A 15,232-nucleotide genomic window follows, 5' to 3' on the forward strand; every position below is an offset into this window, starting at 1 on the left:
CCCCTTTTCTGTAGTCTGTAAGTGCAGTGCTTGTGGGAAGGACTGGATTGTTCTCAGCACAGCCTCCCCCAGCTTCGCCAACGCATGCCACGCGAGTACAGGCAGGAGAACAGACAAGAGGGTAGGACTGGCTCTTGACTTTGACTACATATTACACCAATCTAGGGGGAAACAGAAAAAAAATCCAAAGAATTTCATTCTTTCCAAATCTCTGTCATTATTAGGAAGACTTTTACTTTCTCCCCCTAGCAGTAATCCTCCAACAACAGCAACAGACAAATGCCCAGAGCTCCCACCTCAAAACCTGCTTGATTTGGCAGCACAGAGAGATGCTGCTGCCTCCTCTCATCACTGACAATCCCTAACTACCATCCCCCTCAGCTTCCTCCAGAACTGAAGGCAACAAGCTCCAGGCATGCTTGGCAGCCACACAAATGCACTCTGCAGTGCATTTTTCCTCCAGCTCAGGAGCCATGAGCTGAGACCTGAGAGCTGACAGGTCCTCCATGCAGTGACTTAGATCCTGTCCTTTTTGGTTGTGCTGGAAGTGTTGGAAGAAACAAGGTTTTTAGAGATAGAATGATGAGTTTCCCATTGCATCTTTCTGGTCTGTGTATCTTCCTAGGGCTATAGAAATTTGTGTTGCTTCCCTATGGCTTACAGCTGCTAATAAGGTATTTCATTTTATACCCACTCTGTGAAAAATGCATTTGCTGTGCTACAACCATGATTTCCTAAGGAAATTAAACCTGTGATAGGATTTTCAAGAACTATTTTTTTCCCTCCATTTCCTCTTACTTAAAGAGAGCCTGACTGTGTTGTCTACTCGATGCTGAAGCTCTGATGTGATGCTTTCAAAGCAGGGCTTTTGCACTGGCCAGGATTAGCAATCAGGGACTTGTAAAACTGTCAAAAGTCTCCAAAAGCTGAGATGGATCATAAGTAGGTGGAAATGTTTATCCTATTGTCCCTTGGGCTATGCCAAATGGTAAAGCTTAATTGTACTTTATGAAACCACTTGAGAGGGGGGGAAAAAAAAAAGGACTGTTGCTTGGAATTTTGCCAGGATACTTCAGTCTCCATGCAGATAGTGAATATAAATGTCTGGAAAATGAAAAGGCCAAGATATTTGTCCTTATGTTCCTACTTTACTATCATGCTATGTGTTTTGGAACCACGGCCAACTCTTCAGTTATCACAGCTGGGAGCTGCAATGTATCCCAGTACTTCGTAGCAACCTTAATTGCATCCTTATCCAGCTCCTTGGCATGAGCTTCCCAAGCTGATTACTGGGACTCCCAAACTGACATTACAATCGTTACTTGGGTCCTTGTCATTAGCCTCCCATGTCTGCTACTGGGACCTAGACACATGTAAAGGCATTTTCTTTGCAGATCACATTAACTGGCTTGTCAGTGCTGACCGACCTTTTAATTGCTTCTACATAACAGAAGGTAGTGTTGGCTCTGCAAGAATTTCAAAGGCCTCAAGGGAATTAAGTACCTAACTCCCATCAACTTTAGGAGAAATGGGAGTGGAACTCTAATTTCCAAGCCCACACTTGAAAATTCCAAGTTAGCGGGGCAAGAGACAGGGCATTTCTTTCCCTGTGCTCTAATCCCAGATGCTTTGCTTCTCTGTGCTTCAGTTCCCATGGCTGTAAAGCAGGAACAGATACGTCATTTCTCTGACACAGAAGCTCTTTAAGACAGTTTCAATTTTACAGCACTCAATTGAGAAACATTTGATGTAAGGTTCTAGGAGGAACTGGAACAGGAAGGGTAGCTGCTTGCTTCCAATAAAGCAAATACCAATAAACATACAGCACTGAAGTAACAAATCCCCAAACAAGTGTGTTGTCTTTGCTCTTTCTCATGCAGCACCAACTTTCCCTTCCTTCTACAAAATACCAATAATACCAGTGTGTGATACAGGTTCAACCTACATGATAGAAACTATTTAACCCGAGAGCAGTTGGCCAGTAAGTGACATTTACATTGAAAAGAAAGCTCGTTTATCAGCCCTGCCACGAATCTGCTGTGCTGAGCCCGTTCACAGCTGTCCAGCCCAGGTCTTTTACTTGGTCAATAAACCCTGACAAAGCTTGTCGATATTCAAAGACATATAGCAACACCATCAAATCTACTAAGTGCTTCCTAAACGCATCTAACTATGAACCTAAAGCCACAGCTTTTTGGGAGAGCGTAATCTGGAGGGCAGGCAGCCTACGAGCTATGTCACACCAGCAAAGCAGCCACGCTGAAGCGGAAAGAAAGATCCCTGCAGCACCCACCTGAGTTCTCCCCCCGGGTTGTCATCTACCCCCGGGGGCGGCCGAACCCTCTCCGCCGCGGGACGCTCCTCCCCGGCCGAACCGACGCTCCGACCCTCTCTCGCCCCGAAGAACCGCTCCGCGCCCTCCCGCCTCGGGCCCCGGCCCGCCCCCACCTGCCCCTCCCCGCGGGCGGGCCCGGGCGGGGCGGCGGCGAGCCCCGAACCCAGACCCCCAGAGCCGGACCCCGGGCGGGGCCCCGAACCCGGACCCCAGAGCCGGACCCCGGGCGGGGCGGCGGCGAGCCCCGAACCCGGACCCCAGACCCGGACCCCGGGCGGGGCGGCGGTGGGTGTCGGGCCGCCCGGCTGCCGGTCGGGGCTCTCCGGGCAGCTCAGGACGGGATGTCCCGGCAGGGACGGCTCTGGGAAGCGCCACAGCCTTTCCGTTAGCCCCGTGGCCTTCACAGTGAAGACAGAGCAACGCTTCACGGCCAAAGTGCCGGTTTACATTAACGTTTTAGCATTTTATCAGTGTCGTTTTGATGGATTACGAAATTAGCTACTCTTCCTTTTCCCCTCCCTAACACCTAGAACAATGTTGCCTTCACCCTGCACGCCAAAAAAATGAAGACTGCAGTTGCATCCTGCACAGACATTGTGCCTAGCTGCTGACTTTCCTTTTGGAACAGAACACAAGCTGACATTCATGACAGGGGCTTGGACTAGATGCTCTTCAAGGTCCTTGCAACCCAATCCATTCCAGAATTCTGCAGTTAAAACCAGTGCCTGACCCCTGCTACCGAGCGTGACCCAGGAGCACGATGTGATTATCCTCTTGCAGTCAGGTCCCTTGCCACAACTGTTGTCAAGGAACAGCCAGAACCTTTACTTTTATTTTGCTTGTATAGATTCAATCTAGACAAAAAAACATAGCTTGTGGGCTGAGAAATTCATATGGAATTGAGCAATGAATGTGTGTGAAAAACATGAGCATGCCTTGCGACCTTTGCAACTAACTGGATTCCTTTGCATTTGCTGTGGTTCATTGCTGCTATGGTTTAAGCTTTCTGCTTTTAATGACAGTTTTTCCTATCCAAACTTTTCATTTAGAGGGTCTGTTTCTTCACATTAAATTTACTTAAAAGAGAAACTTTTGAACTGATTCTTAAGCCAATTGTAGATTTGTAATAAAAACACACGATTAGCCTTTAAAACCTGAACAAGCCTTGTCCAGGGATACTCAGCAAGGTTTGGAATGTCACATAGGCTGGTCTCAGGAGAACAGAGCAAAAGTATTAATACATTTAAAGTTATTTCCCTGGAATCTAACTTTAAATCACTAATAATATCACTGTGCATTACAGTTTTACAGGGCAGACAGAAGGGAATGTGTAATTATACTGTGTTACTTTACAGAGGTGGAAAGAGAATTCCAGCTCTATGAACCACTCTGGGTAACCAGATCAAACTCTAGATTTCTGTGGGATGACTTCTTGTAACGTTTAGGCTCTTAGAGTTAGGAGCTTAAAACACAGCAGGAAAAAAAAGGGGGATTGAAAGCAACAGATACCAAAAATTCTCTATTTAAATCAAGAATTCTTGTGGATGTAACTGGTTGGGTTTTTTTTCTAAATGAAGGCTTAAGAAGTGAAGTAGTGCATTTTTCTGTTCATGTCAGACACCCCAATCTCCTTTAGGATCATGATGCCCTAATGAAGTTGCAATTTATGTGTGTGCTTCATTATCATTAGATTTGCTTTCTGGATAACAACCAAATGCTAAATTTGTACAGACCTACCATTTATTTTCCATGAGGTTAGTCCCAAACACTGTCAGTTTGTAGGGCACAATAAAAAAAGATGGTTGATATTGGCACTGGGCTACACAATATAAACCAAATTAAGGTTGTGTGATATATGGTGTCTAGCTCTGATTAGCTAAGAAAGTGCTTTTTATCAGACCCACCCAAAGGAATAGGAGGACACATCCCACACTGATTAAATTCTCAGCTATGTGCTTGAGTTAGAGAGACAGAATGTATAGTTGAAATCTGGGAAAACATCAGTAGACTGCTTCCATGTGACAGAAATGCTCCAACTAGAACATCCACTTTCTCTTCCCCATTCCTTTTCCTTTAGACATTTACCATGAGATGACGATGCATAACCCTAGAATGCTCATCATCTCTCTCTTTTAGGCACTTATGGCAAGCTTCCTACAGTTGTAAGGGTAGCTGATCAAGAAAAGAACAATCTTATGGGGGAACTACTTGAGTGTGACAGAGAATTTCTGAAGACATTTCAGGAAAGAATCCCATTCCCCTCTCTTGATCATTTTATCCATCCTACAGTACAATGAACCTGGGGGATCCTTGCATCAGCCTCTGACTGGAGGAGGTTCAGCCCGCACACACAGTAACTTTACACTCTGCAGAAGCTTGTCCTCAGCATCCATATCTGAAGTGGGAATCACTGTGTTCACAGGATGTGTGGAATAATGGTGCCTCAGTTTCAGAAGAGGCATTTGGATATTCTCTCAGTGTGTCAAACACTCCACACCCAGCTGCCTGGCTTCAGGGCTGCTGATGGCAGTTCCTGTGCCAGAGGGAATGATGACAAGGAAATCTTTCCTGCTCATCTGGGCTTTTCCACTCCCAGCTCTGCAGCTTGCCAAGGGCCACCCAGTAACATCACTAAAGCCCCAAAGCTTACACTATTGTTTGGAACTCAAGCCTGGAAAGTGGGATCTTTTCCCCAAATGGTCATTAGTGCTTGAGTTCCTCTTTTCTGAAAGCACTTATCCTTGCTGAAGGCTCTCCAGAACCTTTCTGATTATGTTACCAGCCAATTTATCCTGATCAAAACCCGCAGCCATCAACCTACTGTAGGTCAGCACATGTTGGGGTTCTGTACACAGTGTCTCTGAACCACTGACATTCCAGCTGGCTCAAATATGGTGAAAGACAATCCCAGAGCAGGCCACGTGGAACAACTTCAAAACACACTGCATGAACAAAAGCTGATCATTTGTATAAATGACCCTGTTGCTTCTAAACCCCTCAACTCATAATGAACCAAAACTGTACCAAAGCCCCAAGTCACTGAAGTTATTTCAGACAGTGTCAAGAAAAGGAGTTGCATCTAATTGAAGCAAAGCTTCTTGTTGATGATCTTGAGTTAACATAAGAGATCAAGAAATCTGATCTCATCTGTGACTATCTTATGAAGGCATCAAGAAGATATTTCTATGGAAACAAGTTGTTCAGAGAAAAGCTGCATGATTAATTCAGGAGTTACACCAATAGGGAGGAAAAATGCCTAACAAAACACAGGCAATACATTAAGACAGAGTTAAAAGAGATTTAATACTAAAAGTAGTGGAGAAGAATTGTGAGTTGCAAGGAAGAAAATGAATAAGCTTGATAGAAAAGGATTTTAAATGGGAAATAAATCAGATAAAATTAAGGAGAATTCCTGCCCCCCCCCCAGGTTAACAAAGAAAAAAAACTTTCTGACAAGGAAATTCAATGTTGGAAAGGTATTTTCCCAAAGACTAAGACTGAGACTTTATCATCTGTGATGCAAGGCAGATTAGACAAACTGCTAGCATGTGTATTTCAGGGAGTAAGATACATGAGCAAAAACCTGGACTCTTATTACAAGAACAAACTGAATAAAGTCTTTAACCTTGCTTAAAATGAGAAAAATAACACTGTTTAAAAAGAGATTCTTGGATACAGCAGTGACATAGAGGTGAAGACAAAACATTAACCCATCACATTACAAAAGTGGCATCTAGTTATCATTCTGGAGTTTCTGTCAGAAAGCATCTGTGAGAGAACTGAAGGGTGATAAAATAACCATGTTCAACAGCCCCCTGAAATCAAGATTAAATGGTGTGCCTCCAAGTCAGTCAAAAAGCTGTTAGAATACAGCAAACTCATCTTCATGATGTGAGGACAGGCCCAGAGAGTGGTGGGGGATGGAGTTAAATCCAGTTGGTGGCTGGTCGACAAGTGGTGTTCCCCAGGTGCTGGAGCCTGTTCTGTTCCACATCTTTATCAATGATCTGGATGAGGTGACTGGGGGCACCCTCAGCCAGTTTGCAGGTGATACGAAGCTGGGCAGGACCATGGATCTCCTTGAGGACAGGAAGGCTCTTCAGAGAGACTTGGACAATGGGTTGAGGCCAATTACTACTACCTTAATCACAACTACCCTATGCTATGAAAGAAAACACCTGGAACTGATGACCTCAGAAAATGGTGTGGAGTGTTGCCTTCTCCAGCAGGTGACAATGATTTGGTTTGCTCTTCACTCCTCCTTTAAATCCCATTAAAATGGTGCAATTTGCCTCTCATTAGAGGAGGTCAGGCCTCAAGCTGGAGCTTAGCTTTTGGCTTCTGTTGTTAAAAGTCAAGCATTTTTTTAAAGAGGAAAACTCTGCCATCACAAGCAATTCCAGGGATTTTCTCAAGGAAATTTTATGGTTAGAGTAAACAAATGGAAGAATTCTTCCAGAACTAGTGAAGTTCCTAAAATGTGGGTGAGAGAATGTAGCAACAAAGAACATAACATCTTGTTTCATAGAAAACCCAGAACATTTCACTTGAAAAGGGTCAGGAGAAATGTGCTTGTAGCGGGCACATGAAGTTCCCTGAGGAATCTCCCCTCCAGGGATATAAATCCACATCAAACCTTCATTCCTGGCAACAGTGCACAGAAGAGTTTAACTGCCTGGTGCAGAGAACAGGGTATCCAGAGCAAAAAAAAATCACAGCTCTGACCTCCCACCTGTGGAGAAAAATGAGCAGAGCAAACACTTTGATTTCCTCAATCACTTATCTTCCTCTCCTGTCTCAAGAGCCACCAACACTTCTGAAGTGTCTACATCAAAGCATTAACACCTCAGAGTATGGGCCCAGATGCTTGAGGATCACAGCTCTTCAGAATCCGTCCTTGCAGCCAGATGAGGAAAGAAAGCACTCAGCTACCTGGTGACACAATCTTGCTTCAGTTCTTTTGACCAGAATGTAGCCAATGTTTTGGATTACTGGAACTGGTTTCAGAGCATGCTGAGTCCAAATTAATGACAACTTCTAACTGTTGAAGCATTAAACAAGTTATTATGCATAGGTTGCAGAAAAAAATGTGTCTGCTGCTTGTAACTTCTTACTTCTGCTTCTGGTAAAGCATCCTCTCTGAAAGCTTTTGCCATCTTTCTTTAGAAAGGGCATTTCTAGAATCATAACAATACTTGAACTTGGTTTACTTACACTCCAGCGTGGTGGAATTAATAAGCTGCTGAATTGGTCCTGAGGAGGTTTTTAGATCACACCAATTTATATTTGGACCTGAGATATTTGGGAACTTTCTTTTCTTTTCTTTCTGCACGTGCCACACACAGACCCGTACAGATTCACAGTCATGAGTGTTTGTGTTCTTATACAAAGCAGCATTATTTCACAAGTGACAAAATGCTTTTCCCAGCAAAGGAATCAGGCTGGGATCTGATACTTTCAAGAGTAAATTTTTGAAGCCATAACTTGTTCCCCAGAAGGGAACTCTAGAGGGGTTTCATGTGAGAAACAAATGCAAAAGAGCAAGCCTCAGCATAAACTTGGAGATGTGTGCCAGGTCCTGCTCAGGCATTAGCAAACAGTGTTCTGCCCTGGACCATGGAGATCTTTGCCAGAGACATTACATAAAATGAGAGAGCCAGACAACCGTGCTGGAGGAAACAGAACACCATGAAGCTCCTCTGCTTAATACATGTGGCATTGTATGGAAAAGTATCTTGTTTCAACTCTTCCCACATAAGAAGCCAACAGATTAGCTTTGATTCACAAAGCTTTCTTTCACATCCCTCCTGCCCACCGCTAACCACCTCCTTGGATGCAGCATCTGCTTCTGGCAGGAAAAGCCCAAAGGAACTCTGACATGGAAGCGGTGATGAGTGATTTGCCAGATACCTGGGCATGCCAGTGCTGCTCAGGTCTTCAATATAATCCCCTACTGCTTGTCATAACTGGTTGTGTTCATTTTGAATTTGAGTTCACCAGACAAAAGTTAAAAGATAAAAAAGGGGAGGAAAAGAAATCCAAGAGCAAGTGGTCACTCCTGCCCACAGTGCCAAATCGCCTTTGCTTACCTAACGTGTGCACACTGCTACAAATGGCACTTGCCAGGAAGAGGGTTGGGAAGAATGAAAAATAAAATCAGAGCTTCTGCTGGGCTAAATGAAGATCAGCATTCATCTGGTCAACCCTTATATTTATGTGAAGGAAGAAGCTAGGGAAAGAAACGGCTCACCTTTGTCTTGACTCTCAGACAGTCTATAGCATGCAACGTCTCATGTCTTCTGAAGTGATTCTGAAATCTATCCACCCACTGTCTCTTCCCAGGGGCACACAGCCAACAGTAGTTCGACTGCCAGTTCAGCAGCACATAATGAGAACAAGCTCACCAGGACATTTTCAGTTATTTAAACAAAACAAGCCAAATCATTCACTCTGTGTCTTCCCAACAGGCCTCCAAGATGGCTGAGACTTCAGCATGAGTAGATGATCCATTCTAGAAGGGAGGCTTCAGAAAGAGAATTTTTGGTATAAAATAACTAACAAGAATCATTTCCTATGTCACTGTGTCCCTCTCAAAGTGTAAAACTGGTCAAAACTCTAAACTGTTCCTTCTGCATGCAGACACTAACCTGCCCCACTGCAGCAGGGCTTAGGTTTGTCACAGATGAAACCTCTTCAAGATGTTGGAGCGGGTCACCATCCCTTGATAAGCCAGTGATGTAACATAAAGGCTGATAGACAGCCTAGTCTTGCCCTCTGGAGTTCAAATGTTGCTGTGATAACTAGGTTCTGTATCCAAACTCTGGATCCTCTTTCAATCATTATCCTTGAAGAACAGCTGTTCCTTGCCTGACCAGAAAAGCAAAGTCATACCTTGTGCATGTTTGTTTTTCCTATCTTCATTATAACCAAGCTGTTGAACAAAGTGGCTGGACAGAGGATTCCTCAAAGATCCAGTGGATTCTTTTTCCAGCAACAAATAAAAGCAGCTGGAAAGGCCAATTTTTTGCTAATCAGCTTAAGCCAGTACCTCCTAATTCTACTAGATCAATTTTACATGTGAAAAGACAGTCCCTGTTTCTAACCATGTCTTAACAGCAGAGGAAACAGCAGTGGTCAAGTGCCATATGAGATCAAAGACTACCCCAAGGTCACCTGCACATGCAGTCAGATCTGCCTCGTTGGAAATCTCCTGAGAATGAGTTTGGTTTGAGCTGAACATGTTGCCGTTAGTGTGATGCAAAGGAACGTGTAATATTTGATTACAGGAGAGCCAGGAGCAGTAGCTCACATGAACAAGAAGCACTAGAAGATATAAACTTTGGAAATCTTGATACTTTATTGCTGAAATTTCTTATTAGAATAGTCAAATCTGAAAGGTAATGAGCTTTTGATAGTATACACGTCAAACATTTAAGAAAGACTTGCTTGACTTCTCCACAGTAGTTCAGTTTGGCCACAAGGTTCATGTCTTTGTTTCATTATTTACAAGCATTTGTGAAACCAGAGTTCTCTTCAGATGAATAACTGAAGACCAACAGATCTTACCTACAGCTAGTAAATCTGTTGTTCAGGATGAGCAACTAATATCACAGAAACTTGGACCAGTTTGCATTTCCCTCCCCATAGGCTGAAACTACTTTCAAAGGTATTTGACGAGTGGTTACCAATCTATTTCCAGGAATGTGTCAACAGAGAGAAGGAAAGAAGTGGGGTGGTTAATTTGAGCCAAATCTATCATTATACATTAGGGATTGACTTCATGATACAATTTATGTCATTTTCCCAGCTCAAATTTATCATCAACAGATAATTCTTCCAAATCTTTTGAGATCTTTCCAGAAAACTCCACAATTCTGTGGGGTTTTTTTTCCCCTCTATGCACTCTTTTCTAGGACATAAGCTTAAACTTTTGATTGGAGCCACTGAAGTTAGACCTACAGTAAACTTCTGAAAATGCAATTGCCATTTGGGAGAAATAAAAGCCAAAAAGATTTCAATAAATACTCAGTAAATGCTGTAAGTAGACACAGTATTTTCATCTGAAAATCAGAACAGCTTGCATCTGGACCTCAGAGGACCTGAGATTCATTTTGGCTTTTCACTTTGGCTCTTCAAATGAGAAGAAGATGTCAAAGAGAACAATAGTAAAGCAACCAATGGAGGGGGGGGGGGTAAGAGACTACAGATAAGAATTTGTAAGGCAAAGTGTAAAATTGCAGCAGTAACTTGTAAATCCATTTTGAAAATGAACAAGATGTGTTGTCTAGACAGGTAACTACAGAGGATCTCTGGTTGCAGCCATTATATGGATTGTGACAAGAGCCAAGAAAGAGGTCAATATTCTGAATGCTTTAAAAGTCATTTCCTCTGCTGCAATTCTAAAGGAGTGGAAAAACCTTGGAAAGATGACAGTGGTGCTCTAATCATGCATCTCATTTTTACAATAGGTCTGGAATTGGCACCAAATCGATTTAAAGGCAACATAAAAACTAGATTCAAATGTTACAGGAGGCTCTTGAACAGACTATAATGGATCTCAGCAATGCCTCGTAGCTTATTTTAATCACTACATGGTAATTGTTTCTTGAAAGAAGGAAGCATACTTCAACATATGGAAATGGCTTTTAAAACACTTTATGAATATTAAAAACACAGTAGATGATAACCAGCACTCACATCTCTCACAGGAATCCCATTTTCTTTCTGTCCAGCACCCACCTGTCCTGACCTAAGGTGCTCCATCTAATTATATCGGGAAGAAACCACCAAAGCACCTTAATCAGGTCGGATTGCAAATTCATTCCCTTGAGCTTCCTAACATTGAGTTTCCTAAATATCCAGATGGGCACCAAACAGGGGAATCATTAAGACAGCCTAAATATCTCAAAACTGGGCAAAGATGTCTGGCAGTCCCAGTATAGGTATCCAGAGAGCATTTGTGCTCTCACAGCCACACTCCCCCAGTTACCAAGCACCAGGGCACGCCAAAGCCTGCATGCGGGCATCCCTCCAGCCAGGCTGCTGGCTACCCAGCACCATCCCTCACCTTGCAGCCCCATGGGCTTTGGGTGCTTTCCAACGGGGGATTAGTTTTGCTCCGTGTTTTTATGGATCCAGCATGTCTCTCGTCAGAGATTCGGTTGTGTACATAACTCGTGCTGACCTCTTCCCTCTGCGCCGAGGCGCTGGCCCCAGCCAGGGATCTGTCAGGCGTCACCAGGCCGCTTATTTGACGCACTGCTTTTAAATAACTCACAAATATTTAAACAGCATTTCTGTCAGCGTCGCATGCTTAGGAGACATCCAGAAACGTCAAGAGTACCCGAGCTGGCTGGCCCGAAGCGAGCACAGAGCTGCAGCAGCTTATGGAGTGGCCTGCGACTCACACCGGCTTCTGCGAAGCCCCTGGCAAGCGTCTCAGAGGCTCTTGGCAGCCAAGCAAAACGTCCTTTGTGAGACAAGCTGGGGACTCACAGTACAAGTGTCTGAGACACCAAGCCTTAACCCTGCTTTGGTCGTGATTTGCCTTTTCAGAGGACAAGAAAGAATCCAAACCCACTAGCGAAGATATAAACAGCCCGTTTTGGTTCTCTGATCTCTGTTACAGTCCTTCAGCCTCTCCCAGCTCCTTTCCCAGAGGAGCTGACAGCAGCTATTCTGAAAGCTGATTCTAAGACAAGCTGTAAGTCTGGGTCTGGAGACTAACTGAGCCAATGACCTTATCACACAGCAGTGTGATGACAACAGCCCAGTTGGACTTCAGTTTAATACATATTTAAGATACACAGATGCATCTTCCATAACATCTCCACTTGACCACCTCCACTACCTTGTGACAGGTATAAATGGCATCTTCTATCCAGGCATTACTGCAAACCAGTTTTATGACCAGCTTCTGTTCTGGAAACACAGCAAGGCCAGTAAAGCTTGGGTTTAAGACCCAAGAGCCTTTGGGTTGGTTATTGAACTATTTTGCTGTAACAGACTTTCAAAACTCAAAAGAAGAACATTTCACACATTTAGAATTTGAAGAAGGTTGTCTATTAAGACATTCAAAAAAAGAAATACTGACATTAGACCACCCAAACCACTAAGACTCATTAACAAAAGCACTTCAGGTCTGAAGCCCTTGATTAGCTTTAACTCATTGCAGATTTCAACAGTACCTAATCCTTGCCTAAGACTCAAGTAAAGCTTGGTGCCAACCTGCTTACAGTGGGAGGCTGGGTGCATTCCTGTTTGTATCCAGGCACAACACAACTCCTACCTTATTGAGCCAAACAGTTTTTCCTTAGATAGCTTGTCTGTGCAGGCTATTATGGGATGTGGAGTTGGCAGGTCACTACAGTATGTGCTGTCCTGAGAGAGGGCTGGCAAGAAGCATGAAGCAGACTTCCATTCTCTGCCTTCTTTTATAAGCACTGAGGCAGACAAAGGAGGCTAAGTCAGAACAGTAGAAAATACGTGTGCCATTTCCTCTGCTTGCCAAATAGCCACAAAATTACTTGAGCCAAATGTCACCGGCTGGTGCAAAGTTAGATTTGGAAGGTATAAGGTAGACATTAGCTACCTGGGCAAGGTAACTGGTCAAGAATGCATTCCATAAGTAACAGGCTTTAGAAAGATCAAGAAAAGGTGTACATTACCCTGTCAATGGTAGGATGTCAGCACATGCAATTACCTTATAAGTTGTGCCCTGAAGAAAAGCTGGGCTTCTCACTTTCTGCAATACATTTTGGCCCAATGCTTTGGAGAATACAAGCCATTTATATGTTTCTCAGTAAGATCTAAATCTATTTTGCAGAGAAGACAATGGCTACCACTACAATGGCTACTTCTATGGCTGCCACTAGTGGTGAAGTAAAAGGATTCAGGCTGCCTGACTCCAAATGGCCTTTCCAACATGTTGCCCCTACACAGAAAGTGGAGGGTCAGCCAAGGTCTCTTGTCAGATGTGCCATTTTCTGATGGTGTAAACCAGCCAAGAATGAATGACTAAATAAGTGTTTGGTGCACTCTATGTGTTGCTAAAGGTTTTGTGGCATTTCCCTTTGCCTAAAAAGCAGTGCCATGTATTTCACTATCTGACTCGCCTTCCCACATTTAAGAATAGCTACTGCTGTCAGGTTCCAGCCAGACCCAGGGAATGCTGTGCAGTTTCTAGTTGTGCCACTCAGATAGACCTTCCCTATCATAACACAGGGTGAGGGTGTGTCTGGGCTGATGAGTTGGTTTACATCAAAATCACCCACTCACCTTCACCAGAGCTTTTTGCAGTTCTTATAAGGGAGACAGTGTAGGAATACAAAGTATTCATACACTTTCTTTTTTCTCCTCTCCAGAAACTCCCCACTTCATCTTTCAGAAGTAAAAGCAGCAAAAGAAAAAAACCAAAACCAAACAAAGCAGGGCACCACTCCCTCCCACCATCAAGCCAGGATGAGCAGTGACAGCACCCACATGAAATATTTTACCATTAATGGCTCCAATAGAAATCTTTCTGGATGATCTATGGAAGCCCTGCAATCAGAAATACTATAAGCTTTGCTCAGCCCCACTGCAACTTGATGGTGCTCTGATGAGAGAGGAGTTGCCCTCGCTTGTACTATCAAATTTAGAAATCCATTTAAGTCCTCGTGATGTTATTTGAATGATCACTTCTGAAAGGCTATAAAAAAAATGCAGCTAAGCCATATTTGTTTTTTCTGCAATGTTTGGAAAGTGCAAACACTTAAATCATCAACCAAGTGCATATCATTCATATTCACCATACCTTTTAAAAGCATACTTAGCATACCACTGAGAGAGATTGCTCTGCTGACAGAAATCAAGCGCCTGGATTAATTTGAAGGAGTGCATTTCACAATCCATCATTCCAGAATAGGAGAACAAGGAACTGCTCTGTTAAATTAAATGGTGAGTTACTCTGGAACAAGTTAAAAGAAATTCATCTCTGCACTGTGTCTAGTCCAGACGTGCAATTCAGGGCTGATGCTGTTAACAGCCAAGCAGACTAGCTGGGTTTCTTAAAGACTGAATGAGTCTGTAACCAGTATTTATATATTTATTTGCACTCTTGCCCAACGTGGGAAGTGGCAGGATTGTAACATGGGCTGGTGGTTTCAGGCCCACATTCTTCAAGGACTTTTTGAAGGAGAGCAGGTGTGGGAAACCAGCCTGGGAATGGTGGGCCAGAAGCAAAACCCTCTGAGGCAAGTGGAGAGCAAATACAGAGGCTGCTTGCTGCACCCACCGCGGGGTGTTTGAAATGGCAGCAGGGCCTTCTTACAACAGCTTCTTTTTCTGAGACACTTTAGTGGCCATCACCATCTGGATCTGGTCCATGTCCATCACCTAAAGGGCTCTCTGTTAGACCCTCCCAGTCCATGTCCAGCTGGTTCAATGGGAGCACTCTGGACTGAAGGGGTTGTTTTCTTCTGAGAAAGGGATTTACTAATAACCCAAGAGCCCACATACAGAAGCAAACATCTGTGTAAAATTCCTTTTTGTATTCATTTACTCTAGCTGTACAGATATTGCACAAAGCCCAGATGTCTCAAAGTGTATTTTTAACCTCTTCCCTTTTTCTAATCTTTAAAGAACCATTTTTATCAACTCCTTCCTTAATTTTCACTTTAAGCTTTCATCTTTTTCTCTCTGTACAGATATTTTTAACCCAACCCTCTCACAGCAGAAGATACAGTAGTTTGAAAAAGAACACACCAATGAGATGCAAAAGCCTTTAAAACCATTCACTCTTCAAACGTAAATCAGAATATTGTAGTCACAGTGCTATGCCTGACAACATTCCAGGCAAAACATCAGCATATTTCATTTACATTCCTTTCCCTAACTAGGTCTCATTTAGATAGTGAC

The 15,232-nt window shown here is 43.5% G+C and overlaps 1 protein-coding gene across 7 annotated transcripts in view; it reads right to left on the bottom strand.

Moving 5' to 3' along the window:
- LOC104556730 (rho GTPase-activating protein 7-like) overlaps positions 1–15,232 on the bottom strand; it is a 53,242-nt gene that overhangs the window by 24,915 nt on the left and 13,095 nt on the right. For 6 of the 7 annotated variants that reach the window (XM_062002658.1, XM_062002657.1, XM_062002656.1 and 3 more), the window contains exon 1: positions 2,294–2,425. The exons of the other annotated variant lie outside the window; for it this stretch is intronic. In XM_062002658.1, the coding sequence (XP_061858642.1) occupies positions 2,294–2,318 (25 nt within the window). In that variant the 5' untranslated portion in view covers positions 2,319–2,425. Of the gene's footprint in view, positions 1–2,293; positions 2,426–15,232 lie in introns of those variants that run through there. 7 annotated transcript variants of the gene reach the window in all.

The sequence above is a fragment of the Colius striatus genome, chromosome 9 (assembly GCF_028858725.1).
Source record: "Colius striatus isolate bColStr4 chromosome 9, bColStr4.1.hap1, whole genome shotgun sequence".
Taxonomy (NCBI): Eukaryota; Metazoa; Chordata; class Aves; order Coliiformes; family Coliidae; genus Colius; species Colius striatus.